Source organism: Chanodichthys erythropterus, chromosome 11, assembly GCF_024489055.1.
Source record: "Chanodichthys erythropterus isolate Z2021 chromosome 11, ASM2448905v1, whole genome shotgun sequence".
NCBI lineage: Eukaryota > Metazoa > Chordata > Actinopteri > Cypriniformes > Xenocyprididae > Chanodichthys > Chanodichthys erythropterus.
In genome coordinates this window covers 250,480-267,077 of record NC_090231.1, presented here as the reverse complement: position 1 = coordinate 267,077, position 16,598 = coordinate 250,480, and the positions used below count along the sequence as shown (strand labels likewise).

The following is a 16,598-nucleotide window of genomic DNA, read 5'->3' as shown; positions in this document are numbered from 1 at the left end:
GGAGAGAGGTTTTTCATACTCATTTAGAAATTTGTAAATCAAAGCAGCGTCCCACACCATGTAAAATGCTGTCAACGACCAGTGCAACATTTACCCCATCAGTGACCAGCACAGTGTATAACCTGCCAGCGACTACTGGGACCCCATCAGCGACCAGCACAGTGTATAACCTGCCAGTGACTACTGGGACCCCATCAGCGACCAGCACAGTGTATAACCTGCCAGCGACTACTGGGACCCCATCAGCGACCAGCACAGTGTATAACCTGCCAGCGACTACTGGGACCCCATCAGCGACCAGCACAGTGTATAACCTGCCTGGCACGGTTCGTGCACGGCCTATTATTAAACAGAAATGCCCAATATGTAGTACCCTCATGAATAAAAAAATTTGAAGAAACACATTGACCGTAAACACACACATCAACCAATAAAGGACATTAATGCCAAATTCCACCTTCCAAGCCAGTGTGTAGACAAATTGAATGGCATATTCACTGTGCTAAATGTTGCAAGAGGTCAGAGTACTCCTCTTCATGTCCAATATAAAACATGGGGAGAACAACACATGATCTGCTGTGAATCAAACGACTGCCAAGTGAACATGGAAGTAGCCCACAGGAGTGGTCTGTTGTCGTATCAGTGTATGCATGTCAGATCTGTTAGCTACTGCAAATCCTCAGCTGAAGCAGTCTCTCTAAAGGAAGATGTTTTAACAGAAATGGTGAGAGCCAAGTGGTTTGGTGAAGAGAAGAAAAAAATATGCCTTGCTCGTCAACAGCTTGCCATTTCTAGCAGTGTACCACTCTCTGTGGTAACCTCAACTGGCAGCCCTCAAACAAAAAAGTTCATTTCTGTTTTTGAGCCAAATGTCTCCTATTATAGCCGGCTAGGGCGTGTGATTGTTGTTTACAACACCAAATTAAACACTTGGCACTGCCCCTGCTCCAAAGTGCGCCGTTCGTGTACGCATAAGTACATTGCGAAATGGCATTTGTTTCAAACGGACCGTGAGCTTTTCCGTACTGTCTTCAGCAGAGAAGAATCACCACACCAAAAGGCACATTCAGAGGAGAGCGACATCACAGAAGACCACCCTTTGTATCCTCCGAATGACCTGGGTTTGAAACAAATGGTGCAGTACATTCTACAGCACAAGAGAATACCTGCTGTCCTACCAGAAAATATACGTCAACCATCACCAGGCAAAGAGTACCCAAAGTATCTTTGTCCTGAAGAGACTATATGTCAGAGATGCCCAGGTGTTGTCCCTCTTAGTGAACCAATTCTGATTACAAAGAGGGCTAAAATACTCTCCAACTGGTGCATTACCGAAGGTAGGATGGTGTTATTAATATGCATATGTGCTATGTAATTACACTGTCCTCTGATGCAATACTTGTTTTGAATGATAGATGTATTAACCTACTGCAAGCAGTGCCCAATGTGTGGATTGTTTTACCGCTACCAAGAGTGGAAAGACCAACTCCACAATTTTAATGATCACATCCTTCTTGACATACCCTTATGCTTAACCTTAAGAAACCTTCTACAGGTAACCTTCAGCTTATTAATGTGTTCACTAAGAACAGTACTTTTCAATGCGTACATAAATATAGATCTTTTTTTTTTTCCCAGGTCCATACTGCTGTGAGCAGAGCAGTCGAGTTTTTAGAAGATCAGACTGGTTTGAAGTTTCCACGTGCAGACACAGTGCTTCATGCATACCTGCACTTTGAGGCCCTTACAGATCACGACTACAAGTATACTTGCATTACTTGTGGTGATCACCCCCCTGTGGTGATTATGGATTTACACAAAAAAGGTGTTTTCCATTTATCAGGTATGACTACTATGATACTCCACTTGTAATTGTTTACATTAACTTTTATGTATTTGGCAGACACTTTTGTCCAAAGCAACTTGCGCTGCATTTTTTAGCTGTTCATTTTAATTTGACTTAATATAATTTTATAATTTTCTCAGTTTGACCTTGTCATAATGCGCTATTTTTTCACTCTTTAGTAAGTGACATCGAGGGTCCTGCAGAGAATTTTAATGGGGAGGTCAACCTGGAACATTTTTGGGAGGCCATGTCCTGTGATATGATTGGTCGGGGATTTGTTGCAAGTATGAACACAATGCTTTGTACATCACTGGAAAGCAAAAGACAACATAATACAATGCATTTTTTGGTTTTTAGGTGGTAGACACAATCCATGTGCGGTATCACCAACATACCATTTTTGGGCCCCTTGGATAGGGAAGCACACACGGCATTCAAACACTGTAATAAACACAGAGTTTGAAAAGATTCATGTTCCGAAGTCTGTATCTGAAATTTCTGAAATTACAGTTACAGAGGACAGACTCAGAGAAGAACTTTACAAACAAAAGGTAGGGTTTGTTTGTAAAAAACACTTTTATTTTTTTTTTTAATATTACCTTGTTGACAAGACTATATATTTTGTTAGGTTGGGGTCATTAGGAAGTTATGTAAAGAATGTGGTTTGGACTCCAATGGATCCCGCAATGATCTTCTTCTGAGGTTATCAAATGAAATGAAGTCCAGACAAACGTATGACAAAATCTTTGAGAAAATCTGGGGGGCCTCTGGTAAGCTTAAGTTGTCTGGCATTTAATTTTTTAATCTAGTTTATGTGTAGTTAGAAATAAAACAAAATTATACTTTGATTTACTCATTGGATGTAATTAATATCTTGTTTTTTAGGAGGCTGGGCAGTGATAATGTGCCCGTGTGGGATTGTTTATAGTATCAAATGCAATCTGCGAGCTGAGAGCCCTCGAGACTTTGCAGACTTACTCTTATCCTGGAAGCATATGCCAAATGTCATAATTTATGACTTTGCACGGGGTCTTGCAACACATTTGAATTTGAGGGCATCAGAAAAGATACCCATCTCACCATTTGAAGGTCGTTTAGCAGAACCCACTCAATCCAACATAGAATTGGCTAAATGTGGAAAGCTTAAAGTATCACTACCTTGGCTGAACACTAAAAAGACAGTGCCAGACCTTAATGGTCACCCAGTGACAGGTTCATCGGATCACTATGTGCTGTATGATCGGTTTCACGAAGCCAATACAAAAGACAGCAAAGATGTGTTGAGGAAGCTCACTCTAGTACCTCAGTTGGCTGGGAAAGTGAACAGCCAGGTTGCAGAGCAACTCTTCGCAAAGATGAAAAAAAACAACTACTTCTTGAACATGTCTTTGCCTTCAACGCATCTCTTTCAAATGAGGAACATAATTCATCACTACAATGAAAAGAAAAACAACAAAAGGCTGGAAAGATTAAAGAAGACTTTTGGGGACACAGCGGTAACAAATGTGTATGGCCAAGCTGTGTTTGGTAAATTTAACTTGTTTCTTATATCATATTAACCTACCAAGATTTGTGGACAGACTTTAATCAATCCTATGTTATAACATTATACTGGTCCACTAACCACTGATGAATTTCTGTTCGATACATTTTAATTCATTTCCTGTTTAACTCTCTTTAAAAGGTAATCCTGAGGAACCCTTGTCCCCTGAGGAACCAAGTGGGACTGAAGTTGTGATGGAGCACAGTTCCCCAACTGTTACAATGGTTACAACTGGTGGTGAGTGTGTTCATTCAGGAGTTAAATAGGGGTAGTAAGACATTGGTAAAATTCTATATTTTATGTTGTGTATAATTTATTTTCAAAATGTTTATGCAGCAACAGGAAACCGTATGGTTTGTGACATTAAACAGTTGTCTGCCAGTAGACGTTGTTGGGATTTCCAGCCAAGTGAAAGGCAGACATCAATGGTAAAATATATTTTTAATATATATATATATATATATATATATATATATATATATATATATATATATATATATATTTTTTTTTTTTATAATATAATTTTCTTTTCTTTTTTTCCCCTCATAAAACATTTTGTGTATTTTGAATGTAATTTTGGTCTCTCTATCTTTCTGTGGTAAAGCTTGACCAGGTTTTGAGTGAAAATGACCCAGATGAGAAAATTGCTCAAGTTGGAAGAATTACACTGCAGCGAAAAGATTTCCGGACCTTGGGACTCTGTGCAGAGCTTGAGGCAACAGTAAGTGAACACACAATGATTTCAAAAATAAAAAAGTGACCATACAACTTTTTTTTTTTTTAACAGATTGCAAACAGCTGTCTTGATGTAATTGTAATGGCGGCTAAGGAAAAGGTATTTTTCTCTACAGCTTTAACTCATGATAATCTGGAAACATAATTGTCTTTTGTAATGGATGTGCAATTGAATGCTATGCTTAGGGAATGGATGTGTTGGCAGCAAATTCCTACGTTGTAGTTACCTGGCTACCACCATTTGATTTGGACCCATTTTTATCATTTCCGGTAAGTCAGTAAAGTTATCTATTATCTAAAAATGGAACAGTTATAAATGCAGTTCCAAAAATGGTCTCAATCATGTGTTTCCCTCAGGATGACATAGCAACCAAGGATTGTGTTCTGTTCCCTGCTTGGAAGTTGGGACACTGGATGCTATGTGTATGTAGTTTCCTTAACTTTTTGTGAATTTAATAAGCATAATTTCTAATTAAACTGATTATTATTAAGATATTAAGTGATATTAAGATTAAATATACTAACAACTGTACTTCACAGGTTCTGAAGCCTAAAAACAAGGCTATGTACTTTTTTGATTCAAGTAATCCCTATGGGATTGGTGATTCACAATATGTGAATGTCTTCAGGTTGTACTTACAAATATAGATATTATGTTCAGAGTTCAAGGTTTGCAGTTCAAGGTTTGCTGTTCGAAGTTCACTGTTCCAAAGTTCACTGTTCATTGCTGTTTGTTCTCAGCATGATGTTCTGCATGTTTTGTTTATATTCTGAATTTGAAATGTTGTTTTTGTAATGTTGTCAGTGGCCGTTTTTGCTTTTGAACAAAGAAATACTTTTTATGTTTAAGATTTACTGTTATAATATATTAAAATATTTATTTGATTTTGTTGCAGTAAATTGACAAGTAAAATTGCTCCAGGATCATGGAAACTGATCAAAAACAAGGTTGGTTTTATTAGGTTTTCAAAAAAACATAAGCTACTTGAAACAATCTATATATGTTTGTCATATTCTTTCCAGGAATAACTTAATACTATTCCATTGTCTTAGAATGTTCCAAAACAGTTGGCCGGCTCCGTTGACTGTGGAATCTTCATGTTGATGGTGAGGAAAAAGAGAAAGCTTTAAAAAAATCTTTAAATATATGAAAACATGAAATGGCTGCCTGAACTGATTTCCTTTTTTTCAGTATGCTCTGTACATGGTCTTTGAGGAACCCTTTGATTTTACAGCTGTAAGTCTTTGCTTAAAAATAGGATCTATTAACTATATAATATAATCTGTTAAATTGTTGATTAACACTTTTTTTTTTTTCCCCTGATATGCAAGTCTGATTTTCCCCTCATTCGAAAATGGTGGTGCCTAATTCTGATGGAGAATTTTGCCATTGAAAGGTAACTCTCTTGCTCTCAAGTTTTTCTTTGTCCATGTGTTTATAAATTTAACTTAAAATTAATTTGTCACAGGAAACATGCTGCTGTTGATGTGCAGGGGCCACTGTCACAACATGACACTCAAATCGCCGACAAGGTATGTTTTTATTGTCTCAAAAGGGGGGACATTAGAAACAGAATTTCATAATTTACATACTACATTCCGATTAAAACAAACAGGGTATTGTTGAGGACACTCCCAATCTGCCCAGGGACAACAGATGGAATCAAGCTTGCTAAATCTGGTGCAAACCATCTCTTCTCTTGTGAGATACATTTATTTTAATTAATTAAATATTGTATCCCTTTTTGTAATCTTCTTGCTTAAAGGAGCCACAGATAGTAAAAGACCTTGTGACTGCAGTTGGATGGCTGCGGGAAAACTGCCATGCCTTCAGAGGTCGTGTGGAAGAGCCGTGGTATCTGACATTAAACAAGGAAGACCAGGAAAAGGCGCTCCTTCAACTTGATCAGGCAAAAAAGAATGGGGACATTGAACTGGCCAAAGAGCCTTTCATGTTTCGTTTCGAGTTTCAAGAAGATATGGAAGTTTTTTTTCAGGAGTGTCGGGACAGAAGGCGCCTCAGGATTAACGCCATAATTATGCCGTCTGACTTTTAGTTTTAATGTTATTTGAGAATTATTCTTAAGTGTGCCTGCATAACTTGTATTCTGTTTATTTATTTTTGTTTTTATTTATTTTATCTTAGTTTGATTTTGTATTTTATTAATTGTACTTATTTGAAGCAGGTACAGATAGTGTGTAATGCTTTTGCTAACTAAGAGGTAAAAAAACACTAAGAATTATTATTAAAAAAAATTCACTCCATTATAGAATTTTGTTTTTTGAGGAAAAAAAGTGTTAAGTTGTGAAATGGAGTATCAAAAATGCTTTTTCAATTAAATCAAATGTTCAAACGCTCAAGCTTTGTTTTTATTTATTTATTTTTAAGATTTGTGTTCAATTTGTTAATCATTTATGACAACAAAACATACAGATAATAAACAGGTTTTTTAAAGTTAAAATTATAAACAATTGTCTTTAGTAGTAAAATGTCTTGTGTTGGACAGCATAATTCTTAGACACTTTACAATTCATCCCTGGTGAAAAGTGTCCCATTCTCTCTCTCTCTTTTATATATTTATATATATATATATATATATATATATATATATATATATATATATATATTTCTTTCTATCTATCTATCTGGGCTTTGATAAGTCACTTCTATGTCACCATTTCCATCTATGTCGTAGTAGCATGTCTTCGATGGAATATATATAATTATACACACACAAACACTCATATATTGTAAACATATTTTCAATAAAATCGTTTTAATTAAATTATCGAAAATAGCGTTAATAACGTGGTTTTGAACGTTCCAAAACACGGAAGTACCGGAATGCCTATTAAGGCAAAACTTGCTCCGCCCACTTCCGCCCTCAGGCTGTTAGTCTGGCGCTGTCGTCCTCAGACTGTCATGACGTATGGTTCTGCGGTTCTGCAGTTAGTCCTATCTCTTCCAACGAGCCCTTCCCCAAGGTCCTAGGAGGTAGGGCTCGGGAGTTACGGCCGTTTAAATTCGGGGGTCCCGCGAACTAGCGATCCGCGGGGGGGCGTCCCCGAGGCCCGCGACGGATGTGGCCGCTCAAGGGCCGGGAGGGGACCTTGCCATCCGAGTTTGAGCTCGCGGGGACTTTCGGTTCCTGAGTTAGAAGCAAAAATGTACCGGGATGTGACGTCATTGGCGGCCGCCATTTTAAATCGCGCCCGCTGGTTTTTGGCTAATATCTCGGCGAAAATTCAATGAAAATGCCTGAAATTCATAGTGTGGACAGACGTCATCTTGACTGTTCGAATGAGCTCAGTGCTGGCTGGATTGGTTGAGATTTTGTTTATAAACATAGGAATATTGTCATTTTTCATCATTATAACTGTTATAACTTCTATACCTGTTGCCCAATCTTCACAAAATTTGTCATGCTTATTTAGAACAATATTTGGCATATGCTCACTTATTTTCGTGAAGTTCCGAGTTTTCGTTTAGGATTTATAGGCTTTTGAGTACAATTTGCCACACCCATTTTCTAAATGACCACCCAGATAGCAAACTGACATAGAATCAACGTAGAAACGACGTTTCTCGTGACATCGAAACGACGTTGATCTCCGACGTTGATCCGGCATCAGTTTGCTCATCGGGGTAATGTTGAATCAACGTCAGACACTCCATTCAAATCTAACGGAAAATCGACGCAATTGGTTTGGTTACCGAACGTTGAAACGATGTTGATTTTCGGATGGTTGAAACGACGTTGTAGAATCAACACATATTCAACATAAAATCGATCTAATTGGTTTGCTTACCTAACGTCGAAACGATGTTGATTTCAGCTGAGTGAAACGACGTTGTAGATCAACACGAATTCAACATGAAATCGATCTAACTGGTTTGCTTACCCAACGTTGATGTTGATTTCATTTGGGTGAAATAACTCTATACAATTAACACATTTTCTACTTATTTTAAAAATCTCAAACACTTAATACTAAAAGATAAGCCTGTTTACAAAATAATCACACATCACATTCAGTTAACATTGCTTTAATATTTACAAAATACAGGTACAAATAGCCTACATCGTTAGAGCATACAAACCTTCTATACAAGACTAACATAGAAAAGGCATTTACTCTCAAATACACACAAAGAGGTATACAAGTTAATTATTAGCTATTATAAATAGTCTCAAGCTACAAATTAAAAGCAATATTTACTCAAGTATAAAACTGGTCATGTTCTTTTGTACCAAATGTGTTATTTTTATTGGAGCACAAAAGGAGATGTAAGGCAGAACATCAAGAGACTGACAGCCTGAGTCAGACTACGCCATCAGTTTCTTTTCTTGCTGTGACTATATGACTCTCTCCTTTTGTGTTCAACAAAAATAAAGACATATGGGTCACTAGATGATTTATAAAGAAATCTTACCCTTAAAAATGGAGGACAGAAGAATATAGACGATGAATTGGTTTTCCTTTGCAATTAAAATGTAAGTTCCTTGCTCTTGTAACAGGGATGTAAACTCATCAGGGATGAAAAGGGTGACAAAGATGTAACCCACAATTTCAATACAATGGACAATAAAATATATATTTTTAATTACTTTTTTAATTTCAAGGTTTATGAATATTTAAATTTATTTCATAATTATTATTGACATTTATATCAAAATTAAAATATTTCATCTTTATCTAAATGTAAACCAGTGTCAATTCATGAAGTGCCCCAATGATTTAACGGATTCACTCCTGTAATTGGATAAATGCGAATGTCACTCCTGAAAATTTGCAGTGCAGGTGGTTCTCTATAGCCCCCAGCTGTTAGAACAGCGACTCAATTATGCACATGCTGTATTGTATCTGGCATTATTGTAGTGAAACTGAGCAACTGACAGTGGAAGGTGTAGACAATATTTCAGTGAAGTCATCAAAATGTTTTAGTAGTTGAAAACTTAGTTCCTTTCTCTCTCAAAAACACAACACAACAGTTACACCTTTTAAATTTCAGAGTGTCTATTTACATAAAGTGCAAATAGCGTCCCTTGTTGGCAAACGCTATTTACACTAGCTTTTGGGCCACTCAAGTTTTAAAAAAGAAGCACAGAAGGCAACGTCTTCAGTGACACAGCAGTAGAGAGTAGGGAGTTCTGGCTTTTGATGCAGGTTCAAATCTGCCTTTTGCTAAGCTCACATTTATTTTCAATAAAAATGAAAATAATGTTCTAAAAGCGGAACTAAACTGAACGAGTGTTTAATAATATTAAAAATGTTTATTGGGTAGGGTTAGGAGAAGGTGTAGGGAGGGTTTTATTCTACCAATAAGGCAGCATCCATTTAATCATTTTAATAAATACAATCATTTACACTCTATATTATTGCATCCTGTTAATGTACAAAAATACTGAGGTGCAAATAGTATCTGCCAATATTAAGTAGGCCTATAGATAGCATCTATTTACTCTTATTGCAAAGAATTGATACTTTACATGGTGTAAATAGAATCTATCACTATTTTCACCTAGTGTAAGAAAATGTGCTATTGTCACTTAGTGCAAATAGCCGCTGCCTTTAATCTTTTTCATTGCAGGTGCACTAAACCTATTCTACAAATCACAAATTAAGAAATTCATAAGCTCAATTTGTTTGTAGATCAGTAAAACTTTGGCCAATCATGCACATTTCTTTGTGTATGATTTTGTGAATCACCTACACTGTTTGGCTATTCTCATGTGGTAACATTAAAGAAATATTAAGTGCTAGCTAAAAACAAACAAACAAACAAACAAAAACAGTTTGTAATAAAAAAAAAAAATCATACATAAAAGAGACTTGTATCCCTTTAATATAGACTAAAATACTGAATGTAAAATAGTAGCATTTATAATAAATATTTAGCTACTGTTCATTTCTTGCCAAAACCATACTTCTACAGTGCATGTAATTTCGGGGTGGTGCAGTGTTGATTACTGATTGATTAATAATGACAAGATCAGATTGTCAGATTGTATATCTTTACATTTTGAATATATTTGTTAAAATTTGAATTCATGTTAATAAAAAAGATACTGCAAAGTGTGACATCATATCAGGACTGTTACAGTGTCTGAAGAGCACGGCTTAAATGTGAGCATATGAATTTCTTAATTTGTGAAATAGGATTTGTGCACCCCCAATGAAGAATTTGAAAAGGTGTAGCTGTTTTTGTAACTGGAGAAAAAAGTTTGCAACTTTTAAAAATCCTTTCAAATTTTTAAATAAAAAAATAAATAAATAATTTACTGATGTATGACTATTCTTTAAAATTAGAAATCCCACTGTCACAGGTGCTCAGTTTTGCTATAATAATACCCGCACAGAACATGGTAGTAATCAGCCATCCATTTAAAAGCAGAGGTCTTTGTGGTGTACTGTTGGTACATCTGTCCAGGCCAACATCTGATGTCCTGATGCCTTCAACTGGGGATCCCTGAGAACCTGAAACAGAAATAGTACAGATCAAAATCATACATCATACATACCCATTACAAAGTATCTCATCTGGTAACACAAATTATCATTCCAGGTTTAGTTTTAGTGGGCATGATAATGCCCAAAAGAAATTATTTCAATTCGCCCCTCTGAATATTCCTCTAACGTGGCATTTTGTGAGAAGACCAATGACCTTGTCACGTCTTCTTTTACATTGTAATTTTCATATAAGAGAAATAATTAATGCAAAATATGAAACATCCATGCATTTACAAACCTCATTTGGATAAATACAATGGTGGAAAACTTGAATCAGTGTTACACAGGAAAGCCTGTCAGTGATGTGCTATAAAGTAAAAGGAAAGACACGAATAACACTGTAAAACTGTATTTTCATAGTGGGTCCTTTTATAATAAAGTCATTATATTATGTTTTTAAAAGATCTTGTTAATTTTGTTTAATAATATGAACAATATTAATAGTAGTAATAGTAGTAGTATATATAAATGCTAGAAAAATTTCACCATGAGCTGTTTGCATGTAAATGAACATAATGGGAACAGAAAGTAAAAAACAGCTCCATCTGAAACTTTTCAATCAAATCAAAGGAGTACAAGCTCCTGTTCTAAAATTATAGTACACAAGACACACAAATGAGAGGTACAGTCTCTCCCTAATCTTACAAAATAACAACCATCCTGACAAACACGTTGTATGAAGACTAGAGTTGGAATAAAACACCCCTCCTTATCCTCACATATCATATAAAGTATTTCCCCTCCTCAAGTCCATATTGTCCTTTCATCTTCAGGAAGCCATCTTTCAGCCTCCATGCAGTGGTTGGGTAGAGCTACATTAGGTTAGGACAGCCTTAAGAAGTTATTTCATGTGACTCATAGAAGTTATGTCAGTTATGTCATATGGGTAGGGATAGGTATCGTTATAGTTCTAACAGTATTGCTACTGTTAATTATTGATCGGGTACTTCAACGGTATTCTTATCGGTTCTTTTTATTATATACAAATTAAGAACATAATTAACATTGCTTTATAGATGAAATCAACTGAAGATAAAAGACATTAAATCTCTCAAGATCTCAGCAGAGGAGGATTAAACAACTCTAAACAACAACTAACACCGTGTCTACACCAGACATGACTTTTTTTGTGTCGCGCCTCAACAGCTAAAAGCTGACCGACTGTTGAAAATAGAACGCGGAGCCCGCTTACTGTCAGGAATTTGTTGTGTTGCGTCACTCCTCATCCAGTGTAGACAAAATCACAGATTATAACAGGTTCTATTATTAAACATGCTGAGAAGATGTTACTGTTTATGTGATCACAGATATTCCGTGCATCACAGCACATATGAGCTTTGAAGCAGTCTGTCTCAATCGAGATGTGTTATAGGCTGCCCACAATATGCGCGGCAATATCCATCGGCAACTGTAACAGATTTTAGATTTTTGAATTTCATCTTGGGATTTCAAACAGAAACAAGATTTTTCTTACCCCCCCCCCCAGAAAACAAGAAATATTTTATGTAATTTTAATTATCTAGAAAAGGCATCTTGATTTAACAATTTCTAGATATTTGGAATATAAACAATACAAAAATACTAAGTAAGAAAATTTTTTTGTAGTGCAGGACATTTTTAAATATATCTCCGATTGTGTTTGTTTAAAAGAAGAAAGTCATATACATCTAGGATGGCTTGAGGGTGAGTAAATCATGGGATAATTCTCATTTTTGGGTGAACTAACCCTTTAAGGTCTTTTTTTTATCTTTGGTTGATTTCATCTAAGGCTGTGCCTGGAAGTTTTTCACTTTTTCTGTTGTTGTTTCTTTCCTTCAGTAATTCTGCTCGTTAACAGCAGGACTGGTTTACGTCACGTGACAAGCATTGATAATGACACAAGAGTGGGTAACTTCTGTCCACCTCGTCTATAGGCAAGGACTAAAATAGAGAAATTTCATATGAATTAATATTGATTCTGGAATAAATTTTTTTTTTTTTTAAATCATAAACAAATTGCGATAGGTGAATCGATTTTTTTTCCCCAGCCCTAACATCTATATAGCAATAATGAATAGTGCGTGTAATTTCTCCAGTACCGACGGCAGAACCAATATTGTTCAAGTTTATCGATACTCTGGTCTTTCAGAATTTAGCCCCGGGGCCTGTTTAATACCATGTTTCGGTACCCATCCCTACATATGGGTGAGCTCATAAGGATGAAAGCTTGAGTCAGTCTCTTGATTTGTGACTGTGCAGCTATTGTGAAACTCACCATCTTCATGTATCAAGTGTGAATGGCATCTTGTCCTGAAGAATCACAGCTCCAAACGCTAGAGATTACATCTCATCTGGTAACAAGAGCATAGTACAGCCATAACTGTAAGAACTCTAATGATATCTTTACCCCCTGATATTGCATTGATGATATAAATTCAAACACATTAGAGGCTAAGAGTATGAGCAATGAGTAAGCTGCCCAGATTTCTGTCGAAAATAACTTACTTGCCTAAAGTTGTCGACCCCTGGACCACAATCAGCATTTATAAGTAAAAATATTTAAGAATATATCATTAAAAAATGCATGCACGTATACAAATAAATAAATACCTTTGAGTGGAACAGTATGGCGTCTGTCACTGGCAAACATAACTACAAATAGACAGAGAAATACAATAAAATAGATTAATGACCATGATATCCTGTTATCATAATAGTTAAATAAATGATTATAACTACAAGCATTATAACATTATACTTGTCACGTATGTTACCTCTTTTAGCTGATTATTTAGCCTACAGGCCTTTCAAGAACAACCTCACTGAAACAACCTGGGGTTAATGATTTTAAAATGTGAGACTTCTTTCAAAGACATGTAAAAATCTTACAGACCCACAACTTTTCAACAGTAGTGTAGTGAATGATTGAGGTTTTGCTTACAATAGTCATCTGGTTCATGGCCTTTGACAGGAGGTCGCTCAGCTCTGCTGGGGTGCAGGAGGCCATCCTCATGGAAGGATCTAGGAACATAACATTCAATTTGTCACAGAGCCAACCACATTTATTACAGGTTTATTACAAGGAACCAAGCTAGAGCAGAGGTGGAAAGAATAAAATACATAATATTAAAAAAATAATTTCTTAAGTTAACAGAATTTATATTTTTAGTATTAGAATTCACTATTGTACATACAGTGTCACTTACGTTTGGATGTCAAAGCCTTCTTAACTAATGCATTAAAAATAATTTTACAAAAGAAAACTGCAGATGCATGGTGATATAGGTAAAATATATTGTGAAATAAATGCATTTTAAAATATTTAATGAGCTTTCTCAGTTCACCTGTGTTTCCTCCAGAAATGCTGCAAACTTTGGAATTTACCCTTTGTTGGAGGGGTTTTCTGTCGTCCCTGAAATTACAGAACAATTTTTATCAATATTTGTTTACCATTAGAGATCAAACCGTGTTTGAAATAGTTTCAGCTAATATTCGCGCTCATGTAAGTGACGTCACCGATTAACGGTACAGCCAGCGCATACTTTTAGGTTAAATAAATAAGTAAGTTTACCATCATTCATTGATAATATGCCAGCAAAACGTTAACAAAGCTATCAAAACATCTCATCTACACATAACGATGAGATTAAAAGCCCAAACTTTCATTAAACAAGGGCTCAAAATATAGAGTTAGCCAACCGCTTCTGAAAACGGTTGAGATGCTAACGGACTTTTTCAAAGACACTAAATCATTTCTTTTAAGTAAATATTCAACAGAAGTGTGTCAGTTACACTTAAGAAAAGTGTCAGGAACAGTTTTATATATTATGTGTGTGATTTTGTGGACTAAACTTACCTAAAATCAGTGAAAACAACAGCGAGACGGAGGCTTGCTGCTTGACGTTTCCCCGTTTCCATGGCAACTCAGATCCGCTACAGCATTTGAAAGCGATTCGAACGTTCAACGCGCACGCGCATTAAAACACGTCACAGTCATGCAGCATTTACAAACATAAACATATAGAATTATAACATTACATACAATTATTAAATCATGAAATTAAAATGCATTTTGTAGTTCTATCGACCCATTGTGCAAAATGAGAAAGTGAAACTTTAAAAGAACTTCTTTATATTTTTGGAAAACGTGCTTGGAGTATTTTTATACCAACACTTTACTTTTGTTATATATATATATATATATATATATATATATATATATATATATATATATATATATATATATATATATAAGCCAGTTTGTGCTTTTCAGATTCTCTTTAACTGTAAAAAAATAAATAAAATAAATGTACAATATATTAGATTTATTCATGTCCACTACAATGGGCACCAGGACGGAAGCAACAACAACAACAACAACAACAAAAAAACATATTTTAACCATACAGCATTATGAGCTAGAGTTCAAACACAGTATGTGAACTAGCGTTGAAGATTTTGAACTTAACACATACTGAAACAATGAGCAATGGCAATCAGAATGAAAAAATGTAAGATAGATGGAGTCTCAAAAGACATTTTGATTCTTTTTGTTGGTCGAGTGGGTGAATTGAAGTATATGTACTTGCTGGTTTTGATAAATATGTGTTTGTGTGATTGATTGCATATAGCATCCAGGCATCAGTGTGTGTGTGTGTGTGTGTGTGTGTGTGTGTGTGTGTGTTGCTTTGTGTACACTCATAGTCATTTCACATTCGTTGTTTCACAATATTGTCTCTTGTTAAAAACTATACATAACATGATTCATGAATAGGCTATATTTTTAAAATATATTTTTACATATGTACACAGGCCTATTTATGCATGTAACATGAAGATCAATTTTTAAGCTTTATGTTCTATGCATTTTTACATTTTTAAAATATAAACAGTATACATATATATATACATATATATATGGAAAAAATTAAGAGACCACTTAATATTGATTTCTGAACTTGGAGTGGTCTCTTAATTTTTTCCAGAGCTGTATATGAAGACTTCAGATGCAAAAGCCTCTAAGTGCCATCTGAAATTCTTCTAAAATGAGCATTTTTATCAAGCTTATATGTTTATGTTCAGTTATTTCACTTTAATGGCAATGAAAAGGACCTATTAATTGCCATTCAAGTGAAATTACTGAACCTACGAGCTTGATAAAAATTTCAGACGGTACTTAGAGGCTTTTGCATCTTAAGTCTTCATATTAACAGTGTTTCACATATATGTTGCATTCATGGTTTTCATTAACGCTCCTTCTCGTGTGTTTATGACCTGCCGATACCGTTTGAGCAATCTTCGGTAGGCTATGCTTTCATTTAATTTTAAAATGGATGCATCGGACAAGAAATCACGGAAACTTGAGGACTGCTCATTTTATCAGTGTCAGAGTAAGAGCCTGCTATAGATTTTGCTGCTCATTTATGTGGATTTATTATAAATAACCACTGCTATAAACTTGTTTAATTTACTTAAATAGGGTTTTTATAACGAATTAAAATTATATCAGTAAATAAGTCAAAAGACATGCACGTCCTAATAGTGCACGCAATGTCCGATTCCTCTAACCAAGTTTCAACATATATTAGACGTTATGATTTCGATCATATGCGTCGGCGTAGGTATCTGTTGATGAAACAACCTCATTTCGACATTGAATCGATGTCATATTTTCGACGTAATAACGTTCTGATGTACCGATCAAATAGTGAACGTTGAATCAACATTGAAATTTGATCGGCGACTGATACTGATCTTTACAACCAAAAATAAACGTTGAATCGACGTCCGTTTGCTATCTGGGCAGTTATAGCAACCCACAGGACAAAGTTCAACTTTTTTTTGATAATTATTGATCTAGAGAGTCCATAGAATTGTCCTACACTGGTTTCATTCCAATCGGGTGAAAAACCTAGGACTAGTTCGCAAAAGTAGGTTTTTCACATATTTGCGAATAATTAATGAACGATTTGATTGACAGAA

General features: G+C 35.4%; 2 protein-coding genes and 1 long non-coding RNA gene across 4 annotated transcripts; 2 read left to right on the top strand and 1 right to left on the bottom strand.

Annotated features, from left to right (window-relative positions):
* Positions 1-391: 391 nt before the first annotated feature.
* LOC137030165 (uncharacterized) lies at positions 392-4,269 on the top strand (the record flags this gene model as incomplete). The annotated part of the gene is made up of 11 exons (XM_067400326.1): positions 392-1,337; positions 1,416-1,555; positions 1,639-1,843; positions 2,026-2,130; positions 2,204-2,397; positions 2,475-2,616; positions 2,732-3,373; positions 3,531-3,626; positions 3,726-3,817; positions 3,994-4,110; positions 4,177-4,269. Coding segments are annotated over 11 exons (2,772 nt in total), but the record flags the coding sequence as incomplete, so codon positions are not given.
* A 680-nt stretch (positions 4,270-4,949) lies between these two features.
* LOC137029973 (structural maintenance of chromosomes protein 5-like) lies at positions 4,950-6,212 on the top strand. Its single transcript, XM_067399839.1, has 6 exons — positions 4,950-5,072; positions 5,178-5,231; positions 5,317-5,361; positions 5,457-5,521; positions 5,594-5,657; positions 5,891-6,212. The coding sequence occupies exons 2-6, from the start codon at positions 5,223-5,225 to the stop codon at positions 6,179-6,181; spliced, it is 474 nt and encodes a 157-aa protein (XP_067255940.1). The 5' UTR covers positions 4,950-5,072; positions 5,178-5,222; the 3' UTR covers positions 6,182-6,212.
* A 3,781-nt stretch (positions 6,213-9,993) lies between these two features.
* Positions 9,994-14,000, bottom strand: LOC137031005 (uncharacterized). Of its 2 annotated transcripts, XR_010896488.1 has the most exons (7): positions 13,961-14,000; positions 13,558-13,637; positions 13,391-13,448; positions 13,227-13,268; positions 12,892-12,967; positions 10,876-10,944; positions 9,994-10,604 (listed from the first exon to the last, which is right to left on the bottom strand). It is a non-coding gene; the product is annotated as an uncharacterized lncRNA (long non-coding RNA). The 2 variants fall into 2 exon arrangements; XR_010896487.1 differs by lacking the exon at positions 13,961-14,000 and having other exon boundaries at positions 9,997-10,604; positions 13,558-13,950.
* Between the last annotated feature and the right edge of the window lie 2,598 nt (positions 14,001-16,598).